Genomic DNA, 23,581 nt, shown 5'->3' with positions numbered 1-23,581 from the left:
AGAAGCCTGATTAGAAGAATAATGCCTCAGGCAAACCCTAGAGGTGGAAGCAACTTGAAAGAAACACAGTGCTGAAAAACTAAGTTGATGCAATATTAAACAAGTGAAATCATGGAAGTAGAAAAAAAAGAAAATCTTGAAGAGCCAGATTCTGAATTCCTTTACATTGATTTGACACTAACCTAATTCTGCTAATTACTGCAGAATTGCTAGTTATAATTATACCACTCACTCGTATGAATGTAAAATACAGAACCAGGCCCACAATTCATCTGTCACAGAGGGGTGACCACACGGGCCTGAGGTCTGCTGCTGCCCTAGCAGACACCAAAGCATTACTGACCTTGTTACATCCCCCACAACCTCGAAGCACCTTGCCATGACCCACTTCCCCTGGTTAGTGGTGAGGAAGGATGGGGAAGGCCATGAGGATCTGTATACACACACAAACAGAGCGACTTCTCTGCATCAGAAATGGACTTTCAGTATCACTGGAGCAATGACCATGCTCCACTGATTAAACCACACAAAAGAGCTGGCTCCTCCCTGGGGATTTGTCTCATTCTGCCCAAATCTTTCAAACGCATTCCTTCTGAGCCGAGATACTCCCTGAGATATCGTAGGCTGGATACACACATGCACAAACACACAAGTTTTGAACAATGAAAAAGGAAGGTTTTCCAGTGAAACACTCATCCAGCCTTAATCCAAAAATGCTGCTGTTACTTCCTTAGTCACAGAAGCCAGCTGCACGTTTTTTAGTCACGCTCCACCTTTCACCTGTTCCCTTGAGGCACATTCAATTTGTCAAGCGTCATATCAAAGGATTTTTGAAGGTCTTCATTGAAAACCAGCCAGACCAACTGCCTGGAGAAACCAGCCTGGCCAGCAGCATGCAGTGACACCGCTCTTGGTGTGACTGCAGTCTGGGGCCTCGGCCACCCCCACCCCACCTCTCAGCCCGCAGTGTCCGGCACTGCTGGCAATAAAGGTTATCTTTCCCTGCAGCAAGGGGCAGGAATTGACTGATTACGCTCCCTGACAGGTCCTAAATTCATTTTAAGAATGCAATCTGGATTTTTTTTTTTTGAAACTTGCTATTTTCAGGAAGACACCGAACTGCACAGAGGTGTGGGCTTGCCTTTAAATACCCAGGGCTTTCTGTCGGCCAGGTACTTCGAGCTTTGCTCCAAACGTTTGCGCTCAACGCATCCTTTAGGAAACCACACTGAAGATGACAATCCTTTCAGCACTGCTGGCTCTGATTCTGGTTGACCTGCTAATGGCACAAGGTGAGTCAAACATTGGCAGATCAATCTTTGTAAATTTGAAATGAGATTCAAATTCCAGAGTGGATTTATTCCCAGGTTTATTTCCATCCCCCAACTCCTGCTTGGCATCTCTGATCCAGAAGAGCAACTATGTACATTTCAATAACCCTACAAGTAATTTGGCTTTTCACAGGTCTCCTCACCCATGTAAATTCCTTTTATTTGTAGGTACCCCTGTTACCCCTGTGCTTGGGGAAACGACTGTGGAGCAGAGCAGAGATCCCAGTGTGCAACCAAGCACTGAGCTCCCCCTGGAATACAGCAGAGATCCATACAAGGAGGAAGGCATGGAGCAAACCGGGAACACCGGAGTGCAAGAAGGTGAACAGGACACTTGGGAGATGAGCGGAGAGCCCAGTACTGAATCTACCCCTAATCCAAACGTGGAGCCAAGCAAAGAACCAACCCAGGAGTCAACCACTGAAATATCCAGTAAGACCCATTTCATCTTTGATTGTTCTCATGTTATTGTTATCTCATTTATTTTTGTTACTCCAGCACTCCTACCTTTCCTGCACTAACAGGAGTACAAAAAAAAAAAAAAAGTGCTTTTCCTTGTAGTCTATTTCTGAAAGGGGCTCTAGCATGCCAGAGATCTAGCAACTCTTGCTTTTCTTCTTCCAAAACATGAATAAATTGCTAGTAATGGGAGAGGAAGGTTAGAATCCTTAAGACAATTTTTGTTATTAGGTATGACTGCATTTAGCAGGTGTATGTTAAGTAAGGTCTCACTTGCCCTCTTCATGAAAGAGGTTGCTCTTGTGGATTAAGTCAGTACTGGCTTAAAAAATGCATTTTTAACATGGAAAAAGTATATGTTTGAGTTTCATTATTACAAAGGCCTGTGGTCTGCCTGAGTGAGATCTCACTCTGGTGAACCTCAGCTCCGTAACGGTGGGACAAACTATCCCCTACAGAAGAAAAACCTGAAGAGTCAGAAACTTGGTGACTGCAAACCAGCACAGGTTCTGTCATATCATCCATACAGAGCTCTTGCCTACACGGAGGGTGTGCAATACATAACCCAAAGATCTTATCTCCAAGAGTGTTATATCTGAAGGCTCTGCAATTCGTCCCTCAGAGCTACCGACAGCTTCCTCCAGAGCTCACAGCAGGGCACTGAACGTGGAAGCAGACACTCCAAAGAACTACTTTCCCCCCACTCTTCCTAATTTCTACGTTTTTACTTTGGCTACCGAGATGACCTGACATTGACTTAACCTTCCATATTCCTTTACTGTTGTTCACATCAGCTGCTTCATCTTTTGAATGTCTTTTTCCTTGAAAACATTCCCTTTGAAATGCTTTTGCTATGTTTCTCCCACTTACTTCAACAGCATTTTGGATGACACCTATGTTAAGAAAATTTGAAGGTATAGAAATCACTTCCAGTGTGGTTTCAGAAAATGGAGCAACCCCTGAAATTAGTCAGCTCTACTACCACAAACATAACAAGGAAGCACTAGGTTAGAACTTCCTGAGCTCTCTGTAAACCATCACCATCACTACCATTACCAACAGTACAGTGTTGAGACCTCACACACTTCATTAAATGATTATGAGGAACCTCACATGAAAACCACTATCAAGCACTCGTGCTCGATAGTACTAACAAATACTACTTATTACTTGCTCCTCTAGATCCTAGATTTCGGTATGTACACTGCAATGTAAACTGCCGTGCCCTGTATCTCCATATTTTCTCACTACCACAGGGAGTTGCTTTATCATGCGCTCAGCCTCATTAACAAATAAAGGGACACAGCTTCATTACCAGATGTTAATCTTTTTTTTTTTTTTTTAATAGAACTGTCTCATGTAAGACATAATGGTTTTTTAAATAGACAGAAGAATCTTCTGGACAATGAACTCTTGAGGAAGGTTTTGTTTGTTCTTTAGTAAGCACAGTAGTTTATGTAGGAACAATCTTAATTTCCAAGGTGTTCAAAATATACAATTGGCAAAGCCCCAAAGTCACAGTTCCAAGCTGTTCTGTCACACAGTGAAGTAGTTTTATATTGGCCATTCTTGTTTTTACTCTAGAATAATCTGCAACATTAAATCCTGATGGAAAAGCAACAGCCACACTTACGTGCAGAGTTGACATCACCGCTGAAGAACACACAGTGCCTGCAGCAAGCTGGACGACAGGGCAGAACTCACTGCAGTTTGTAAAACCACAGCTATTGGTAAATAGCATCCATAGCCTTCAGTCCAAGAATACCATCAAATTCGTGCTTACTTTAACAGTTTAATTAGATCATAGTTGACCTGTGCTGTTTTGCTTGCATGATAATATGCAATAAAAATGTCAGTGCAAATGCATGCTTTGTTATTATTGTATGTTCTTTCCTTGTTAAGAAAGTAATAGAGAGAAAAAGAAAGTGAGAAAGAGACTGATTGTAGGGCAATTTCCTAGGTCTCCTCTCAAACTTATTTCAATCAACTGTTGCTTGTTTTTTCTTGCTTTATTACTGTTGTGACCAAACCTACAGGAATTAGGAACAGGATTGTGAAAGTTTTTTTCAGACAGGCTCCAGAAGGTTTCAGCAGACTTAAAACAGTCTGCTGAAGGCATCATCTGTGGAAGGAGACAGTTTAAAAACAAGACTTTCTTTAGCCCATTATCGTACCTTAGAATACTACTTTTACACAACATGCAAAACTATCTTTGAGGGATTTCATGGCTTGCAGGTACAATGACAAACAAGTCATTTATCTGCAAATTTTGAACACACACAGATGTGTCCAAAAGTTTACTTCTGATAAAACTGTGGATTACAACATAAATTGGAAACATGAACATATTATTATCTTACCAATTCATTTCTCGTATAATATCCATGCATATTCTACTGCCTGATATCAATTGCAGAATTTCTTGTTTGGTATTCTTACTGTTGAGCCAAGAGAGGAGGCTGAGTGCTGCACAGAACAGAGATGCTGGCTCTCCTCAGAGACTTCAGAACCATACAGATAATGAAAATTGCAATGGGGGAAAAAAAAAAAAAGAAGGAAAAAAAAAGTGCCAGAAGAATAAGTTTCTCCAAAACTGTTTAGGAATCTTTCTTTGCTAAGGAGCTTAGTGCTGAAAAATTTCATGGAAAAACAAACAAAAAAAAAAGCACCGCAACAACTGAGAAGCCTGCATACCCTCAAGCGCCTGGTGTGTAGACAACGCAGTGGTGTGATATTGGAAGAAACAATAAGCAGTCCTGAATTTCCTGTTTTTTTCAGCTCATTTTCAAACATAATTTGGTGTCTTCTAATCACTTATTTGTAAAGTTGTAAGGAGAGTCTAATCTCTAAGGAGAGTCCAGCCTCTAATGCCCTGTTTGTAAAATTAAACAGAAGCTCTTTAAATGCAACAAACTGGAACACAGTTAACTTTTAACATATGCCAATCGCCAGTACCTTAGAAAGCAATAAAAAATACACCAAATATTACAGCCAAAACACATTTTGGTCCCAAAACAGCATTCAACTTCAGGGTTCACCTTGTAAAACAACTCTTACAGCCTGGAAGCATTGCAATTCTGCTTGACCAACAGGCCAGAACACTTTTGAAGGCAGAAATATAAAAAATATAAAGCCCACATTCTGAACTTGGCATCATGCAGCACAGAGACACAAAATAACAATTAAAAATACCTCAGGTCACTTAGCATTACACATGTAATTTCTAGATTCTTAAAACTGATCAGATGGCAGGCAGAAATTGGTAAGAGAAAGAAAACCAATTCTAAAATAAATAGGGTATTGATTAAGCAGGGAAAAATGACCGGTAATGAAGAAAATCACCACACGATGGCTCCACATACAGCAACTTTTTAAGAGTTGCACTTAATGCTGGTACAAAACGAGTCAGCCACGAGCGAAGAACTACAGCAAGCAGTGCTACTCACTTCTCATCTAGGCAGTACAGAGGCTACTTGCTTTGCAATACCTCCTCCGGGTCTCCTGCCTGGTACAAATACAGGTCTCTGCCTTCCTTCTCCATCAGTACATAAATTTGTGGTTTGGAAAAAACTCTTTAGAGGATGCCCGAGAGGCTACTTGTGAGTGTCGAACTGGATATGGAAAAAAAAAAAACTGGAAACCCAGTTCTTAGAGCTACGACAGGGAGTGGAATAAAGCAGCTTTCTCACATTTACTTGTTTAAAACCTTCATCACCACGGGTAGGAAGGCTGCAAGCAATTTAGGAATGATTTAAACAACACAAAGGATTAGTTCTTTATAAACATAATGAATTATCATGCAGGAGTGCACCGATGCCATGTAGTTAGTTTTAAGCATATCCTGTAAGACTGTAAAACACGTTAATCCATGATAAATAGTAAACTGTCTGTTGGGACCTTAGCTCTAAAAGCTCTGAGCTGCAAACAAAAAGAAATTTATTGTTCATAAATTACTCATCAATTTTCTTGTACCTTCTTTCCGGATTTCTAATACCAAACAGTACACTTTTGAGACACAAGCTTCTTTGATATGCTCCAGATGGCCTCTCCCACTTCTATTCTCACACCTCCTTCGGTAGAATGGTGTCCAGAAAAGGGTACATATGGCAGGAAAACGCATCTTTCTTGCCAGTCATTTATATCACTGTAATAAATGCATCGTACCATGACAAAGTACTATCTCCCTAACTTCCTGCGCAACGAAACTTGTGCTGTTAGCTACAGAGGTAGACTTGCATTTCCCTCGCACAGGCAAAATATTGTACTATTTATATTGTTTCACTCCTTTGGTCCTCCATTCCCTTCAGAAGAACTTTAAGGAAAATTAAAAGATACATTTGGTCACCAATCCTGTCACGAGGTTTTGTCATACAGCATTGGAGTAGAGGAAAAAGCTAGTTACTTTGTTAGAACTCACCAAGAAATACCTGTGAAACTGGCAGGTAGAAGACTGAAAGAGCAAAAAATAAAATCCATTTTCACCCATCTTAACTAAAACCCTGAATTACCTCAGTGACTGGCTGAAATGAGGGGCAGGTGAAGCTGAACACCTGTAAAAGGACAGACTGCCCTCTGCATTATGAAAAGTTCCAGGTAAAGATGCACAGTATGCAGATACAGGTGACAACTCCTACATTCATCGTAAAAACAGACCACAGCAAGAGTCAAATCCACAAAAAAAAAAGCATACTTTTGGTCCTTAACAATCAAACTAGCTTGACTGGAAGAAGCAGACATATGTTTTGCTGGTACGCCACTGTTATACACCAGTGCTGGAGCACACCAGAATACTGGAGATGGCAAAGGATAGGCAGCGAGTATAGCTATGGGCTGCCCTGCAGCCATTTCTTGTTGCAGAAAGAAGTTTAGACTGAATGGGAGAGAGAATGTTCTTCATCTGAACTGTGTGCTGCACAATAAAGCTATCTTGTTGGAGAACAGTCTATAAAACATTCAGTAGGTCTCTTTCACTGACCTGATAAAATGTATAGCTCAGGGCCAAGAGGTTCACTCTGACATCTCAGTATTTTCCACTGGGAACCTGAGGCAAATTATTAACAAAAATAACGCTGCCATTACAGCACACTGAAAAATATTAGAAAGACAACATTAGAAAAACAACTCTCTCCTAGAAAAAAAAAAGACATTGTTACGTATTCTACACTTCGAGTAAAACCAGTAATTATAACAGCAGTTAAAAAGCTTCTCTCTTCTATAGGGCTCAATCTCTACATGAGATACCTCTGAGTCAACAAAGAATTCAGTTGAATAGGACCAGTGAAATAAAAGATAAATGTTCCACAAAGTCAGAAGTCCTCGTAAGGTGCTGACTTTATTCTCTCTGAAGAGGACAAAAACAACAACGGCAACTGTGCTTTAACTGTTTTTTTTTTTTAATAGGGATGGATACAATTAATATACTGTAAGACAATCGATGATTTTCACTGAAATCTCATTACCTTAGCAAATAAATTAACAGCCAGCTGAAGAAAATAACAAACAAACAAGAATTGAGTAAAGATATTGCAAGTCCCTTGGGGAACCCTTCCACTGCTACAGTTATTGTTTTCACTGATATACGGGTAGACTCTTCTGTTTCTCCAAATGCCTCCACTGCAGCATCTGCAACATTCAGTGACCAACTCCTTTAATGACTTTCAGTCAATTATCAGGTGGGCAGCTCTTTGGTAAAGGTGTGGCAAAAGCTTCTTTACTTTCTGTCAATGCTCTAGGCTGATGCACAAAAACACTGAACTTGACACCTTGGTTAGCTGCTGCCCTCACAAAACCACTATTTGCAGTCATGGTGATGGCTTTTAAAGTATCTCCTGTCCCAAAAATGGTTAGAGAACGGCTGTTGATTTTTGAACTAGCCACTAGTCCTAAGGCACGGTCAGATGGCTGATCTGGCACCACATTAATTCTTTTAACAAGCAATGCAGCTCGCTCTTTCTCCCCAGGTCCTCCCAGCGTTTCCAAGATGGACTGAAAATCTCTGACAGCAGATTCACATGCAAAGAGCTCTTTCCCCTGCATGAACTCCTCCAGCTGAGGCAGGACTCTCTCCCTCCTTTCTTGAGCTGCTTGCTCTGTTAGCACTTTCTCTTTGAAGATGAAGTAGCAGCCACCGTAACTCAGAGCAGAGACGTAGGTTATCAAGGTAGTGATGTCCAAGTTAACTCTATTGCACACATTTACTCTGATCTGAGTAGGAAAAGCAATGCTGGCCACTAAATTCTCCCGGTCTACTCTGGTCACCTGCAGGAGTTCAAGGTCTTCTTCATCTGACTCACTGGCACTTAGGTGCTGGTTTTCTGTAGATGGCTCTGCCAGCGAGTTCACAGCAACAATGTCTCCTCGCACAGATATTCCCATCTCCTTGAGTCTCTCTGCCATAGGACTGGACACGCTGTTGTAGAAGGCAAATATTATGTGGGGATTGCTGTACTCCACTGGCTGCTGACGGCTTGCCTGCAGGAAGTCCTCTGCTTGCTCGATGACACTTTTGTCACCATACTGGCCCCTCCCCAGCCAGATGTTATGCAGGGCTTCGGCCTTCCGACCGATGGCCTTCACCCATGTGTGACCTCCATTTGCAACAACATCTACCACCAGTGTCTGTTTGTCTCCAAACCTATCCTCGTAAGCAAAGACATGGAGGACACTAACAACATCCTCCAGGTTCTCTGCTGACTGGATAATGGCTTGGAGATGGGTAAGGTTTGTACTCTGCAGATGGGATTCTTTAATGGCCACCTTCCCTGCCTCCACCTTGTGTAAGAAGTTTAACTCAGCCTTCAGTTTGCCACATAGTTTTGCCCCACCTTCTATTCTCCTTTTCTGGGACTTGGAGAGGGCTTCTGCTCTCTTGATCAATTCTTTGGCAACAGCAATTCTTTCACATAGCAGAGTCTGCACAGACATGTTGGAAACATTATTCCTATCAGATAAAAGCAAAAGAGAGGACTGTTATGGCATGGTTAAGAATAATCAAGAGGTCTTTGCAACAGTAAACATTGGAACTTAGCAGTAGGTTTAATGCAACAGCTACATATACCCTGAAGCACAAGCATCAGGAACCTCCACCCACGTCCCACCAAAGTATTCGGTTCCTCGCCTTCACCTCTGGGGATCCAAATTAAAAGATCTGAGTTCTCAGCAAGGAAGAACAGCAGCACTCAGGTCTCCACAGACACCTTGCAAGATCATGTTTCTTTCGCCTCACATCTGAGCCCGTCACAGAGCCACTCAAAGAGATCTCAGCTCTCAAAGTTCATTTGCAGAAGTTGCCATTCAGAGCAAAATTAGAAATCCTGTTAATGCCATAAGCAAATCTCTTCTCTTCGTCACACAACAGTTACCATTATAAGAGCCACCTACCATGCTTACAGACTTACTAAGACCGCTTCACAGCTAGTATTTTTACATAGTATATAAGATGCCCATTGTATTTTACAATTCTGAGTAGCACACCTCTATCCTTTCCAACTTCCAGCTTACACTATGCAATCCCCTGAATGAGCCACTAACAACCCCCTGGCAAAACTTCAATGTTACACAGCATCATGACAAACTATAATTTATAATTCTAGAGCCAGGAGGATCTGGAAATTTCTGTTCTCTAGCTCTAACAGAGATTTATTGTGTAGTATCAGATAAATTCATTCCTGTCCCATCAACACTACTCAGTACGTCTTCCTAAGGATAACTGTAGGAATTGCTTAATTATTTGAAAAATGTAGGATTAAATGCCACAGCAAAAAATCCAAAAGACACGCAGTAATTGCCACTATGAAGAGTGAAATTAATCTTTTTTCACTCCGAACTACAAGTATTAACACATTTGCCAGTAATTTTTACCTAAACTGCACTTTGAAGTAAACTGGTATTAAAAGACAAGACAAAGACTTCAGATGAAGACGAGCAAAAGGATGCAGCCTGGGTCCTATAAAAGGCTCTGCCATTACTGCTTTGGAACCTGGCTTTATTATGAAGTGTAAATCACATTTGTATTACGCACAATTAAAATACAGTTACTATGAACTCCTACTGTCTCATTCAATAATTAATATCACCAAACTCTTCCCTTTCTTGTCAACCAAATTGTCTAAGGTCTTCCAGCGTGACCTAATGACTCTCTTCAGGGTCAGAAAACACCAGTTAACTCTGTCCTTCCCCCCCCAAAATCCCAACCAGGCAGGTTCAGTTTTTAATCCCTTCACTGCCTAAAGTGAATCTTTTTCTTATTACTACCAGGACAGCACTCTGGCTCACCTTTGGCTCTGAGTCACTTATGTAGAAATTAAACATAGCTCATGCCTTCTGAAACTTTTGCTTTGATCACCTCTTGCCCTCTGCAGCCGTTCTGTGCAGGCAGAACTTGTGGGCACTACAAGGCAGAGTTTTTCCTTTGGCACTTTCCTGAGGCACCTCTCATGTGTCACTGCAACGCTTTTTCTTCCCAGTGCCCCAAAATTGAACCTTCAGGGCTACCAAGCAAGAGTAAGAAACCCACAATTTTGTCAGTAATGCTTCGGCACCATTGTGAAGGTACTTTCACTACTAACCACCTCCAGTCCTCCCCTGCTCTTGCACGGCCAGCTGGCACACCACCACACGTGGTTTTGCAGAGTTTGCCAGCTGTTGCATCTGAAATCCTCACACGATTCTTAATAAACAGGACAAGCTCTGAGATTCAAACAGGCACACTGTCGGGGTGAAGGTCTGACCTGCATGAAGCGCCTTCCCCATGCCCGGCTTCCACAGACTGCCTCTGAGGGCAGGCAGGGGCGCCGAGTGCTCCCTGCTCATCCTGTCCTGCACTGGCAGCAATAGGTCACATCGCTGGGTATTTTATGTTTTGTATTTATTCCAGTAATAGCAGTTCATTGTAGGTTTGCCTTCAGTGGGATGCCATTGCCACTAGTTTGTTCTTAGGAACAAGTCAAACCCCATAGATGCTACCTCAGGACCTCTCACCACAGCAGCTACTAAGTTTGTAGAAGCTGCAAATGCTCACCACAGCAGTTGCAACTTCTACAAATTTCTAAGTGCTCAAAACGAAGCTGCCAAGTTTTTAAACGACAAAAATTTCGACGAAACGAGCCATGGCTGCCGCCGCTGGGGTACAGCCGTCCCCTCAGCCGGCCGCCATTTGAGGGCGCCCCCCTGCCACCCCCGCCGCCATCACGTGAGAGCGGCGCCGGGGCGGTCGCGCCGCCATCTTGAGTGCGGGCAGCGCTAGCACCCGGCCCCTCACGGCGGGGCCGAGCCGTGCAGCACCGGAGGCCGGCACGGAGGCGCCCCCGTGCCCCGCCCGCAGCGGCCGCACCGACCCCGGCAGGGCGGGCCCGGCTGCCCTCGGGCCCCACGTCCCTCCCGGCAGCACCGGGGCGCTCCCTGCTCGCCGCCCCGCGCCTTCCCGGCCACCCGCAGCCCGTACTCACGGCCCGGCGGCCGCAGCCTTCCCCCGGGCGGTGGCAGGAGGCGGCCCGGCACGGCACAGCGTGGCACGGCACGGCTCGGCTCGGCCCGGCCCCAGCGCGCCTCCCCCGGGGCGGCCGGGCGGGGACTGCCGCGGCACCCGCCTCGCCGTGCCCCCGGCCCCAGCCCGCCCGCAGGCGGAGGGGATGCGATCCTCGGCCGCGGTTGGGTTTTGTTTTTTCCCCCTAAAGGTTTTATTTAAGGTGCTCCGTGAGCACGAGGTGGTGAGTCCTTGCTTCTGGAGCTCAGCCCCTGCAGCTGCTTGCTCTGGTGCTTGCCGCAGGCAGCAAGCTCGCCTCGCAGCAAGTCAGCTTTGGTCTTTAATTTTCAGAACCGATGGAGCGACTATTAATTTCAGTAGGGACAAAGCAACCACCTTTCAGTCCATGAAGCTCCAATAATAGCATCCAGCGTGAGCAACCCTCCTTCCATGCTCAGGCATTTGGTGCCGAGCAGCACTCCTTCCTAGCCCTGAGTCACCGCCCACCTGCGTGGTTCTTCACCCACTGAGCAACCTTGACACGGCCTCCGGCCCTTCTCTGTGCTACGGCACCAGTGGTACTGCCTTCGCCCCACCTGCTGCTGTTGATATAATTCATTGCAGATAGCCTACAGGGAGCAGCCATTTCTAACAGGTGATTTCACCACTCTGCCACTCAACAGCAAGCCAAAAGCACAGTTTAAAGGGCTTGCTGCACGTGTAACTTCTATCTACTCAAAGTAAGTCTCATTGAAATGGTGATAGCATTTAGGACATTTTGGTCTTAAATCCCGATTATACTAGCAAAATAAAGCCCCAGGAAACTGTGTTCACAGCAGTGTCATGCTATCTTAATTCCCTCAGAGCAGATCACCTTCCAAGGCAAATCCAAATCAAAGAACGTTAGTTCAACTGGCTGGTGTCTCTTCAGATGACTGCATTAAGAACAAGATAAATAAATAAACTGACCATGAAATATGACTAGATCTTAAAATAACATTGTCATCTTATTAATGAATTTTATCCACACTACTCCCCCTTGACCTCTCTTTACACAGTAAGTTTTACAAAAAATAAACAAAGTTAATATCAGAGAAAAGCACTTTTTGAAAATAGCCATAACCACTATATAGTTTGCTACTCTGTTGCACCTATCTCTCACAACTAAATTAATTTTATTATTTGAGAAGTACATCTCCAAATTAAATTTATTATTTCTAAAATTACAGGGAAGAAGAGTGGAAGAAGATGTAAAGTAGTTTTGTAGGGCACAAACCTACGGACAACAGTTTCCTGCATTTTAAAGGTTCCCTTTAAATAACAGATAAAATTTAGTCACTATTCTACAAATGTAGTCATCTGAGTATGACAATGATTTTCTTCAATTTAGGATTAACCAGTCAAAAAAAAAAAAAAACAAAACAAACACTCTAAATCACACCACCCTCCCCAGAATATTAACATCTATGTGCCTAACACACACACAAAATAAATAGCTAGCACTGCAAATAACACACAAAGTCAAAATGTTAAACCTATTCTTTACAATTACACCTTATTATGTGGCTTATTATGTGTATCAGAGAACTTCAGGACTTATTTCTGAACTGTGTAAAAAAACATCATTCTCTACCACAAACTTTGTGGCTCGTCAAAACGATTACCACTGCCAATAAACTGTTAAACCTATGCTTTCCATTTCACATGAAGCAACAAGCAATGAAATATTACCACAGAAATGAGACTTGAAATCATACCTCAGAGTAAACTCAAGAAAAGCACCCTAAAAGTTGTGACTGCTCATTGTTTTGAAGCTTTTTTTTTTAGCTACAAAAGGAGATTACGTACTAACGAACAGTGCTATGATAGCCTAGTGACAGTGTTCTCATCTTTTTCAAGGCATACTTCTATTTGTTTTCAAGAGGAAAAGGTGCAACTGTTTTATAATAAATCACGTTATTTTACCAATTCAAACTGTTTAGATTCCTAAAAGCACTGAGGCAATCAGGTACATGAGGAAAATTCAGAGTATCTGACAAGCATACTAACTTAACGCTGCCACCCATTTAAAGTATTGGCCCATAAAAGATGGGAATTAAAACCAGCAACATTCCCGTTTGCCTGTTCTAATGGGACAGCGGAAAGTGGGCAAAAATCACCCATCACTTCTATACCAATTATCAAACGTCCAAAAGACAGCGTTTTCCTTACTCAGAGCACAAGTTTGGTGGTAAAACTGCACAGACAGCGATAAAATTATTAGCATTTAAGATCTAAGAGGCTTATCCTAACTAAATCATTCTTTCAACTAAAAGCCAGCAGTCTGTAGTTGTTTCTTAGAAACCCCCACTTCTGAGCTAAGGTAACGCTGGGTATTGTGCTCCTCCAGGCTCCACCAAGAGCCACCTCTCCATCAGTTACTACATTTTAATCATTAAACCATGGGAAAAGACAGAAGAAACCTGCTTTTCACATCCCTTCACCACCTATAGAAATGAGATTCTATAGAGAGTTGTTCAATTATATGATTCCCCCCCCTCCCCCCCCCAAAAAAAATTAAAACATTTTTTTGTTTGCCCCATTCATTATCACTATCTTGGGAGTGAGATAGCATGATTGACTTTTACTTCAAACTGCTTTAGAGGAAGCATCTAAACTAGTTCAGTGCACGCTAACCATTTGATGAGGTACCTAATGCCATTTTTTCAAATACAAAACTCCATTAAATATTCATATAGCACTAAATTGACTGAAGGAATATAAATATTCAAATAGCATTCTGCTTTTCTGAATTATTATGGAAACCTAAATTAAGAATCTAGCAATATAAAATCTCCAGTTCCAGTTCTGACTAGCTGCTCACTGTCTCTGAGAAGAATAACCAGAGAATGGATTGGTTTTCAGAGTTAAAAAAAAAAAAGAAACCATTTGTACATAGTTTTTATTTTTAACATTATGAAATAAAACTTAATTGAGGGCATGCTTCAGAAATTCTTATTTGCCTAATGATAACATAACATCAACATGGAACAGATCAATTAGCTTATACATCACGTTCCGCAGACTAACTCATACTTTTTATTTTCTTCATTGGTTAATGGCTAGCTAACATTTAACCTGTCAGGCTGCTCCCATATGTGATTAGCCTTTCATAGGAGCAGACTGATCCAGCTATCCCAGCTTCCACTTCATTACCAGTAACTGTTGAATGGCTACAGACCAGATTTCTGCTTTAAAAAAGTATTTATATTTATCCTCTTATGGTTTTTCCTTTCTACATAACCTTACAGACATTAAGCATGTAAAAAAATGTATCTGTTCGTACACCCACAAATAACGTTCAAGCATCTAGTTCTGTACTTTTAAAAGTAGCCATGCATAAATTAAGTGCTCTTTTCATTGCTGCACCTTTAGTTATCTTGCAAGCTGAAATACACTTCAGCACAATTCAAGGGATAAATTATTACATATTCTCATTTTGCTTTGTACATCCTATTTGTTTTGTACTGATGCTGATAACTGCATTTAGTATTCAGTCAGTAGCATTTGCTTCCATTATTTCTAACAGCATTACAGGATTGAAAAATTTCAATGTCTATGGTCATGGAAATTATCCCAGTAAAAAAAATAAATACTTGAGACATAAAGACCAAGACAATTCTAGAGGCTCAAGAGCAGAGCTGTTAAAGTAGATCACATTTTATAACCCACATGGAAGACTGTTCTGCATCTTTGTAAAGGTACACGATGTTTTACGTCGGAACAACCCATTTTTGGAAGTTACTTAAAATTCAAAATACAATTCCACAGTGAAAAAAAATCTTTTGTCCACTCAGAATTTAAAAGTTCTTTAAAAGAAGGTCTAAAATCAGTTCATGATGGCTAGTATGTGGAAAACTCTGTTTCCTCAATGATAAAGATACCAAAACCTCAGCTTTATGTCAACAAACAAACTATGATTTAAAAGACACACAGACACCTTCCCCCAGAACAGTGGCCTTCAAATTTTATTCTTTAGTCTTTTTAAGTGTTCATTTACATTTTGTACAGTATTTTGTGTACAAATATTCCATATATCAAGGGAAAGAATTACCTGTAATAAGATTCTGTGTATTACAATATTAAGATCGTTGCATTTGCACCCATGATATTTAAAAAAATCTGTCCAGACAAACCACGTAGAAATAAGTATGCAAAAACTGCAAAGAAAAACATTTAAGGAGCCAAAATTAAAAAGACTTTTGTGTGAATTCACACAGTCTTGCTTGGTTTCTACTAGGCTATTGCAGCCAAGTAGTCCTTAACCTCAGTTGGAGTTAGCCTCCTAAAACCAGCTTCATTACAAATGCCAACTTCAATGTTGTCTTCTGTCATTTGCCCTTCAAAGCTCTCCTGTTAAAGGAAATACAGTTCAGTGAATCACGGCAACGATGTCATAACAGTAAGAAACACGTTTCTTAACTATTTTGCTAACCTTTAGTGTTAAGATAGCTGTATGAATGGCATCTTCAAGCTCCAAATCTTCGTTGTATCTGTAAAAAGATCATCATGTATTTCAACACGGGACAGTACGCCCAGAGCCTCTAAGAACCCAAAGACTGCTAAATTTTTCATACAAAAAGTATTTGTAAATACTGTTATTTTAAAAATTACAAATACTGATTTTGAAGATTAATCTATTTCACTACTTGTTCTGCAGATATGCTAATATTTTGTTTTCTGCAGTGGAGTATTTTATCATACACACAGAAGTCTACATAAAGAAAATTTCATGTGCATACTTATATAAGGAAATTAGAAGCATCATATCTTAAATATTTTAAAACTTTGTTCTGATAATTTAAAAATATTATTATTTTTTGGTTCATCTGTTTTACCTGAAATGTGAACAAAACAAATAGTATCCTTTTAGACACGTATCAAATATATTACCTTTTCTCAAGGAACGTTTTCCCATTGACATAATTTTTTCCCATCGCTGTTGCTTTCCAAGCAAAATAAGCTCCCTGTAAAAGCAACAATCCATTGAATTGTTTTTGACTGAGTTACAGAGAACACATTTGACTACGTGGTAAAAAAAACAGAAGCAATTATGAAAATATTGGATGTTATGACAATATACGACATTATTTTAGGTCACATTCAGACAAATTTGATATGGAAACATGCTATGAAAACGTATAAAACATTTGTATAGAGTCCCACCTATTTTCATCTTCCCGCCACTTTGAAAGATGGACTTAGTAAGGTGTTAGCATAGTTTGATATAGTTTGATTTGGGATTTCTTGAACAGAAATATATGCTCACACTTGAGTATGAACAGTCAGTTCTTTCCTTAGGCGCACCCCTTCCCCCCCCCCCCCCCTTTTTTTTTTAAAGACTGTATGAACAACTTGCTTACACCCAGCTTATCTTACCTACTAGTACGTTATCTAGCCATCACGCCTATTCTCCCCTATGGCACTAAGACCATCAAGAGTTCTATGCCTCCATCAAGATGATTATACACGGAACCTGCATTTTGCTTTTTACATTTAACATCACGTAACAGCTCAAATTTCTGAAACTTATCAAGCATCAGTAGAGCAACCAATTTTTTATTTTGATGTGAAGTGCTATAACTCAGAGGCATCAAAGGGTAAATTTTATTTAAAATGTTCTAATGCAGTAAATAAACTTATTTAGGTAGGAAAGGATGAAAAGGGATGGGGATCTCTTTCAAAAACTGCTGCTATTCCTCATGCAGTTCAGAACATGGAGACACAGAACGAGCACATGCTACCCACTTCCTACATTCCTACACTTTCTTTGGCACTGCAGCCACAATTCCAGGCTTGATCTCAACACCTAGTGAAGTAGAATCATTCTGACTTCTGAAGTTGGGATAAGGGATCTTTTTTTCTAGTTCCACATTCTTCTCATCACAGAAAGTATTTTGTAAGCACATACAAAGTTTTAGATGTCATAAAAAAACAGTAGAATTTACAAATGTAAGATACTTACAGATGGATCTGACTGAAATAAATAGGGCCGCCCCTCATTCCAGCCACATATTAGCAGTGATACACCAAACGGGCGAACACCTCTACAGGCAAAAAAAAAAACAAAAAAAAACAATAAATGCCTCACAGTTGGCATATAAAATTTATAAATTTACTCAGTGAACACCAACTGGATGTGTTAACCTTCCCCCACAGGCCTCCCAACAACCCAGAGCTGCTGTGATCATGACTGACTAGTCAATATGTCTGTGTTCAAGATACGATGACTATCCCACCCAGTCTGTTAGCGCTCCTCTCACTTGCCCACTTTCTGTGAGTCTTCTCCAGCAAAACACTACCCGCGTTTTTATCACGTAAAAAATTAATCACCAGGTAGTTGTCACACCTTACATTTAAACAACCCAATCTTTCTAACCTGATTCAAACTTCAGAAAACCGCATACCCAGACTGCGTATATTCCTGCATCACAGAAGCAATTCTTTGTACTAGCTGAGCTGTTGGAATGGGCTCGTGATAAACCAAGTAATATTGCTGGGCCAGCTTCCGGGCTCTGTGCACAAGTACTCTAAAAACAAAGACAAAATTATTATATCAAAAAATCCAACTCTTTGTTACAATTAGAACTGAAAAATGATAATAAATATTATGCTAAGGAATTACACATCTGACATAAAACCAATGTACGAAAACATAGATCATATTGGGTTATCTTTATCAACTGGGTAATCTCTGAAGTGCTTAAATTGAAACTAAGGTTGAATTACATTGCTGTTGATTCCACATTCATGTTTTAGATGTGAGTGTATTTGCCAAGGAAATTCATATATTAAGTTAACCTTAAACAGAAAGTAAATTTCATATACAGTGTAACAGAACATAATATTATGCCATATGCTTAGAAAAATATATCTAAATGATGACCAAGCAAATTTTTTTATATACCTGTAATCTGGACCCATACCGCTATACACTAAACCTATATGTTTGGTAATTGGTTCTACTTTGTGAACACTCCTTTCATCATAAAGGATGGATTTCTGCTTCTTCTCAGTTGCCAACACCACTCCATTTGCAGCTAGGAAGGAACAAGATTTTTTCCATATTAAAATAAAATTATAAAAAGCAGTTGAAGAACAGAACAGGTTTGTTGGAACAAATAATTTTGCATCTCCCTTTAAAAAAATCTTCAAGTTTACAATTGTGTTAAACAGAGATTATTTAAGGAACCCACCCAACATATTGTTTCCCATTTTGGATAATCAGCACAGCTCCCACCATCCCATTTTAAAGCTTCTAAAGCACATAGTAATAATTGAGCAGTTGAAGTAACTTTACGTGTAATATCTATGTATATACACAGCTGGAGTTATTTACTCAGGGAACACTCCAAATCAAAGATGTTTATTTCTACCAGTTGTGTCTCCCCAATATCACCCTAGCAATCTTCTAGAATTAAGCTCTACGTTCCCCTTCTTTATGGTAGAACTGCCCACTAACGTAGTTATGTTCTCAACGTACCTTTAATCCCAACCGATGGAGCTCCTGCAGCTACTGCAGCCAAAGCATATTCAATCTGAACAAGTTTCCCAGAAGGACTAAAAAGCAAAATGCAATAAATAACATAATTCTGATAGGCTCAAATATTTCCTGCGGTGATCTGATGTCAACTTTCTTTTTTAACCTCTTCACACCTAGCATCTCCATACTCTAATCATAATTAAAAAATAAATAAATAAAATTCATTTAAAAGAACCAGGCAGGTTCTTCTAAAAGGTTGCCACATAACACTACTGTGACACTCACACAGCACCTGCTTATAACCCCAATAAAAACTAATGCATCTTGGGTAGGAAGTACTGATTGCAATGCAGTTCTCCAACTCTGTACCATTTTAACCAAGTTTCTCACTTGCTGGGGGAATCTTCACAGCATGTAACGAATTTCCACTGAAATGGCCTTATACATGTGGTTTGCAAGAGCTTTCAAGACAGTGACATTCACTGCTGAAAGGTACAAGCAAACCACGGCTATTCATTTTCACTGATGAGCGTGCCACAGGTCAACAACACAAGATGGAAACAGTTCCTCTTCCACCTCCATGTATTCCTGCATCTTGCTTTAATGATCCACACTGTTCTGCTAACAAATGCAGAACCATCCAAACAGAGCGGCAAGTGTCAGACTGTTAAAGTAACTCATCCAAAACAGGGTGCAAGCTCTATCTCCATGGAAGTGGACAGCACAGCGCCAGTCGCTCATTAGACAAACAATTCTGACACTTCTGTTTTAGTAAAAGCACACGCAAAATACAAGAAGATGCACTTCTGTGCTTAGAGAAGATAGAAAAAACAAAGCATGCAATAACCAGCGTAGTTATTTATACACTATGTAAATACAGGTGACAGCAATAATTCTAGCTCCTCCCTCACAAAATACCAATGGACTAGAAGAATAGTTTCCCATACCAGAATCAAAACATCCACAACATTAGCAAAATAGTTTAAAACCTAGCACAAGCTGAAATAAATTATTCTCAGCACATGAAACATGCAAATGAGGGACAGCGTATGCAGTTGGTATCTCTTCCACATGGATACAAAACCAAATAGTTTCACAGCATTAGCACCTCTGCAAAGTAGAAGCTTGTATCTCCATTACGAAGTCAGTTCCAAGAGCTAATAAGGGATTCAACACACTTCGGTACGCTGGGCTGAATGCATCCATGAAGAAGATTCTTTTACCCCTTTCAGACTGCGAACTGCACCGCTGGCTCGACCACAACGACACCTCAGTGAGCTGCTTTGCAATCACAGGGTGCTGCCCCCCGAGATTAAGGAGGCACTTCACCAAAACCCGCAGGCCTACTTTCAGTTTCTCTTTTTGCACGTTTATAATGTAACTCTCGGTAACTTAACAGCCTCATGGACGTGGACAATAGCTGTCTTTCCCTTGAGTCCACCCCAAGTGCGTGTGTTAGGGTAACATTTAGAGGGCAGCAGCCCGGTGACCCCGCCCGCCCGCCCCCACACGACCCAGATCCCCGGGCCCCCCGCCATGACTCTGCAAAGCCCGGCCGCGGCCCTCCCACGCCCGCTGCGGCCTCCTGCCCCTCACGGCCGCCCCCCCGTGCTCCCGCTCCCCGCCCGCCCCCGCCTGCCCCGTCCCGTCCCGTCCCGGGCGGCCCCGGCGGGCACCTGAAGGTGGTGAGGGAGAAGCTGTAGCCGCGCTCCGCCATTTTGGGGCCAGCCCCTCAGCTCCCCCTCCGCCCGCTTCTTCTGCGCAAGCGCGGTCCGCCCGCCCGCCCCGCCGGCGGCAGCGCTGATTGGCGGAGGAGCGGGGAACGGGGGGGGCGATTAGAGATGAGGCTCGCCGCGAGGCATGCTGGGGGTTGAAGTCTTCCAGCTTACCCCGTCAGCGTGCTGGTAGCCGCGGGGAATGCTGGGTCTTGAAGTCCTGGCCCCCGCCGTTGTGACGCCGAGACGCGCTCGCCGCACTCGCTTTCCCAGGAGGCTCAGCGGCGCGAGAGTCCTCCTCCTCCCTCTCCGCCTGCTGCAGGCATGGCGGCGCTGCGCGGCGCTCCGCTGCTGGGGCTCCGCGGCCTCCTGAGGCACTGCTGGGGCCGGCTGCTGCGCGGCATGGCGCCGGGGGCACGCGCGCCGCAGTGGGGTGCGCGCACCGCCCCTACACGGCGGCGGCTGGGGAAGGCGGGAGGGCGCTGCGAGGGGTCCTGCCCCGTTACCTCAGCTGGGTGCACCGGGGGCTTGCGTACACCTGAGGGGGAGCTGTGGGAGCTGGGGCCGGCTTCTTCTCGCAGATAACTAGTGATAGGACCTCAAGTTTTTTGGCCCCTCACTATAAGAAGGACATCGAGGCCCTGAGGCGTGTCCAGAGCAGGGCTAGGAAGCTGGTGAAGGGCCAGGAACACAAGTCCTGTGAGGAGCGGCTGAGGGAACTGGGGTCGTTCAGTCTGGGGAAGAGGAGGCTCAGGGGAGACCTCATTGCTCTCTACAGCTACCTGAAAGGAAGGTGTGGGGAGCTGGGGGTCAGCCTCTTCTCACAGATAACTAGAGATAGGACTAGAGGGAATGGCCTCAAGTTGCACCAAGGGAGGCTCAGGTTGGAAATTCGGAGACATTTCTTCTCAGAAAGAGCAGTCAGGCATTGGGACGGGTTGCCCAGGGAGGTGGTGGGGTCACTGTCCCTGGGGGTGTTCAAGGAAAGGTTTGACGTGGTGCTTAGGGCCATGGTTTAGTGGGTGACATTGGTGGCAGGGGGATGGTTGATCCAGGTGATCTTGGCGGTCTTTTCCATCCTTAACGATTCTCTGATTTTTTGTCCTTCAGGGCCAGCGCTAGCTGTCCAAGGTCCCACATGTCTCCCAGAGCCAGCAGAAGACCCCAGAGAAGGCAGTGAGGTGCCAGGTCTCTTGGGTAGCATCTTGTGGATGGCAGCGCCCAAGAAAAGGCGTACCATTGAAGTGAACCGCTGCAGGCGGAGAAATCCTACAAATCTCATAAAAATAAAGGTAATCAGCAACTTTACGTGTGCTTTCCACCATATTCGGTGCAAGTAATTTCATTAACGGTGAACAAACATGTTTGAGTACGATTTATGACAGTGATTTTTAATCTCGCTTACAGAATCCTTTGCACGTCTCCTCATTCTCATATATATCATATATAATCTCACTTGAGAGAATCATAATGGCCAGTACTGACTGAAGAAAGTTTTCTGGAAGTTGTTTATAAATAAGTTTAAAAGACATCATCGCTTTAAAAGTACTCTGATGTACAGTCATCCTGTGTGACAGTAGCCTGTGGTTAAATAACAGGTGACACTTTAGGTGCAAATCAACAAAATGTGGATTCTAGCTAGATGGCTACTATAGGTGGAAATATCTATATTTTCTGTGCATCTGAATGGCTTGATAGGCCTTTATTCTTCCAAATGTCAATAGGCATAATGATTTACATATTGACTTCATGGGCTATTTTGTAGTAAGCATCTGATATAGCAATACATTGCTGAAAAAAGGACTTTGGATAAAACAATAAGTTCTGAAAAGGCAATTGACTTTTCCTGGTATTTCATTTCATATTTATTAATCCCTTGTGATTGCTCCCTGTTTCTTTTTTGTTGTTCAGATTGTAAAATTTCCTATTTTTCACTCTTTTTCTTTTTTTTTTTTCCTAGAGAAACATAGATGTTTGCCCTGAGTGTGGAAACTTGAAAGAGAAGCATGTCCTGTGTAGCTATTGTTACACACAGGTCAAAGAAGAAACTCGGCAGATACGGAAGGAAATGGGTAAAAAGGAAGGAGGACCATTTAATGCTCCTACTGTAGAGACTGTAGTCTTGTATGAGGGGGAAAAGCCCACAGAAAAAGATGAAGGCAAGCGGATCATTGAAAGAGCCAGGAAGCGTCCGTCGTGGTTTACTCAAAATTAACAGTGAGAAAGCTCATATTTTTCAAGAATGTTTTCCTTGTTTTGTTTAATCAATGCTGATATGAAAAAATGTATGAACTTTTGGGAAGTCTGCTCAAATCATGTTTTATGTCACACGGTGCTGTTCTATAGCATGCAGTGGGAAATGCTTCTCAGTGATACACCATAGCAGTCAACAGTGAAAGAGGAGTCAGGACCTGTCTTGGATTTGGATATCTGCATACAGTACAGTGAATACTTTGTATGTTAATATATGCTGGTTTTGTAAATAACTTCTTTTTTCCTAACAAGGGAAAAACATTCGCATTTGTGGATGTAAAATAAAGTATATAAAGTTTCCTAGAGAAATCTGCTTTCTGGTTTTGGCTGCTGATCTTAAAAAAAAACACCACCACCACCACTTAAACCAAGGCTGATTACGTACAAAGGATATATCTGAGGAAAAGTGCAGTTATCTGGTAACTTCCATGTCTCGTAATAGAGTCTGCTGGGATCTCTCCAGAATGCTGCTGTTTGAGATACTCATTGTTATTTGAGTAAAACAGTGGTCTGTTTTACTCAAAAAACTAAACCACTGTTTACAAGTGGTCTTTGCTCTTTCGGTACCACACTGACGGTTATTCTCTCTGTTGTCAGGATGCCAAATAATCTATTTTAAAGAAAGACAGTCACCCTGTTCCCACCTCCCCCACCAAATCAGTGATTCCTTTAGTGAAGTAGCAAACTGAGACCTAGTGACCGGAAATCTGTTTTATGTTTTATGAGGGTCAAAGCTGATTATTTGCAGCCGTTCCCAGTAACGTGTGTGCTTGGAAAACCGCAAAGAACAGCGTGACTTCCTGTCTTTGTGTCCTCTGCTGAGTGGGGATAGCTCTGC

General features: G+C 42.2%; 4 protein-coding genes across 8 annotated transcripts; 2 read left to right on the top strand and 2 right to left on the bottom strand.

Moving 5' to 3' along the window:
- Positions 1-1,025: 1,025 nt before the first annotated feature.
- Positions 1,026-6,829, top strand: LOC308190621 (uncharacterized protein). The gene is made up of 3 exons (XM_080582222.1): positions 1,026-1,292; positions 1,500-1,763; positions 3,375-6,829. The coding sequence occupies exons 1-3, from the start codon at positions 1,235-1,237 to the stop codon at positions 3,377-3,379; spliced, it is 327 nt and encodes a 108-aa protein (XP_080438348.1). The 5' UTR covers positions 1,026-1,234; the 3' UTR covers positions 3,380-6,829.
- Positions 6,830-7,160: 331 nt separating this feature from the next.
- On the bottom strand, positions 7,161-11,786 carry LOC308190618 (UPF0415 protein C7orf25 homolog). Of its 5 annotated transcripts, none has more exons than XM_080582218.1 (2): positions 11,761-11,786; positions 7,161-8,730 (listed from the first exon to the last, which is right to left on the bottom strand). In XM_080582218.1, the coding sequence occupies exon 2, from the start codon at positions 8,712-8,714 to the stop codon at positions 7,452-7,454; it is 1,263 nt and encodes a 420-aa protein (XP_080438344.1). In that variant the 5' UTR covers positions 8,715-8,730; positions 11,761-11,786; the 3' UTR covers positions 7,161-7,451. The 5 variants fall into 5 exon arrangements, with proteins under 5 accessions (XP_080438344.1, XP_080438341.1, XP_080438345.1 ...); XM_080582215.1 differs by having other exon boundaries at positions 11,650-11,782; XM_080582219.1 differs by lacking the exon at positions 11,761-11,786 and adding an exon at positions 11,237-11,505.
- Positions 11,787-15,236: 3,450 nt separating this feature from the next.
- On the bottom strand, positions 15,237-20,606 carry PSMA2 (proteasome 20S subunit alpha 2). The gene is made up of 8 exons (XM_080582220.1): positions 20,452-20,606; positions 18,776-18,852; positions 18,200-18,332; positions 17,700-17,822; positions 17,258-17,339; positions 16,186-16,259; positions 15,728-15,785; positions 15,237-15,645 (listed from the first exon to the last, which is right to left on the bottom strand). The coding sequence occupies exons 1-8, from the start codon at positions 20,490-20,492 to the stop codon at positions 15,529-15,531; spliced, it is 705 nt and encodes a 234-aa protein (XP_080438346.1). The 5' UTR covers positions 20,493-20,606; the 3' UTR covers positions 15,237-15,528.
- Positions 20,607-20,752: 146 nt separating this feature from the next.
- Positions 20,753-23,047, top strand: MRPL32 (mitochondrial ribosomal protein L32). The gene is made up of 3 exons (XM_080582221.1): positions 20,753-20,923; positions 21,601-21,782; positions 22,451-23,047. The coding sequence occupies exons 1-3, from the start codon at positions 20,815-20,817 to the stop codon at positions 22,703-22,705; spliced, it is 546 nt and encodes a 181-aa protein (XP_080438347.1). The 5' UTR covers positions 20,753-20,814; the 3' UTR covers positions 22,706-23,047.
- Positions 23,048-23,581: the final 534 nt, after the last annotated feature.

This window comes from Anser brachyrhynchus, assembly GCF_964034855.1.
Source record: "Anser brachyrhynchus genome assembly, chromosome: 2".
In the NCBI taxonomy this organism is placed as follows: Eukaryota; Metazoa; Chordata; class Aves; order Anseriformes; family Anatidae; genus Anser; species Anser brachyrhynchus.
The sequence above is the reverse complement of the archived record's forward strand: the minus strand, read 5'-3'. Positions and strand labels throughout refer to the sequence as shown.

Coding starts and splice junctions, on each gene's coding strand:
- LOC308190621 (XM_080582222.1), top strand. CDS start 1,235: ATGACAATCCTTTCAGCACTGCTGGCTCTGATTCTGGTTGACCTGCTA. Junction 1,293..1,499: donor TGACCTGCTAATGGCACAAG/GTGAGTCAAACA, acceptor TTTTATTTGTAG/GTACCCCTGTTACCCCTGTG.
- LOC308190618 (XM_080582215.1), bottom strand. CDS start 11,705: ATGGAAGGAGGGTTGCTCACGCTGGATGCTATTATTGGAGCTTCATGG. Junction 8,731..11,649: donor GGAGCTTCATGGACTGAAAG/GTGGTTGCTTTG, acceptor TTTATCTGATAG/GAATAATGTTTCCAACATGT.
- PSMA2 (XM_080582220.1), bottom strand. CDS start 20,492: ATGGCGGAGCGCGGCTACAGCTTCTCCCTCACCACCTTCAG. Junction 17,823..18,199: donor GGTATGGGTCCAGATTACAG/GTATATAAAAAA, acceptor CTTTGTTTTTAG/AGTACTTGTGCACAGAGCCC. Junction 15,646..15,727: donor CAGCTATCTTAACACTAAAG/GTTAGCAAAATA, acceptor TTCCTTTAACAG/GAGAGCTTTGAAGGGCAAAT.
- MRPL32 (XM_080582221.1), top strand. CDS start 20,815: ATGGCGGCGCTGCGCGGCGCTCCGCTGCTGGGGCTCCGCGGCCTCCTG. Junction 20,924..21,600: donor GGCACGCGCGCCGCAGTGGG/GTGCGCGCACCG, acceptor TTTGTCCTTCAG/GGCCAGCGCTAGCTGTCCAA. Junction 21,783..22,450: donor CAAATCTCATAAAAATAAAG/GTAATCAGCAAC, acceptor TTTTTTTCCTAG/AGAAACATAGATGTTTGCCC.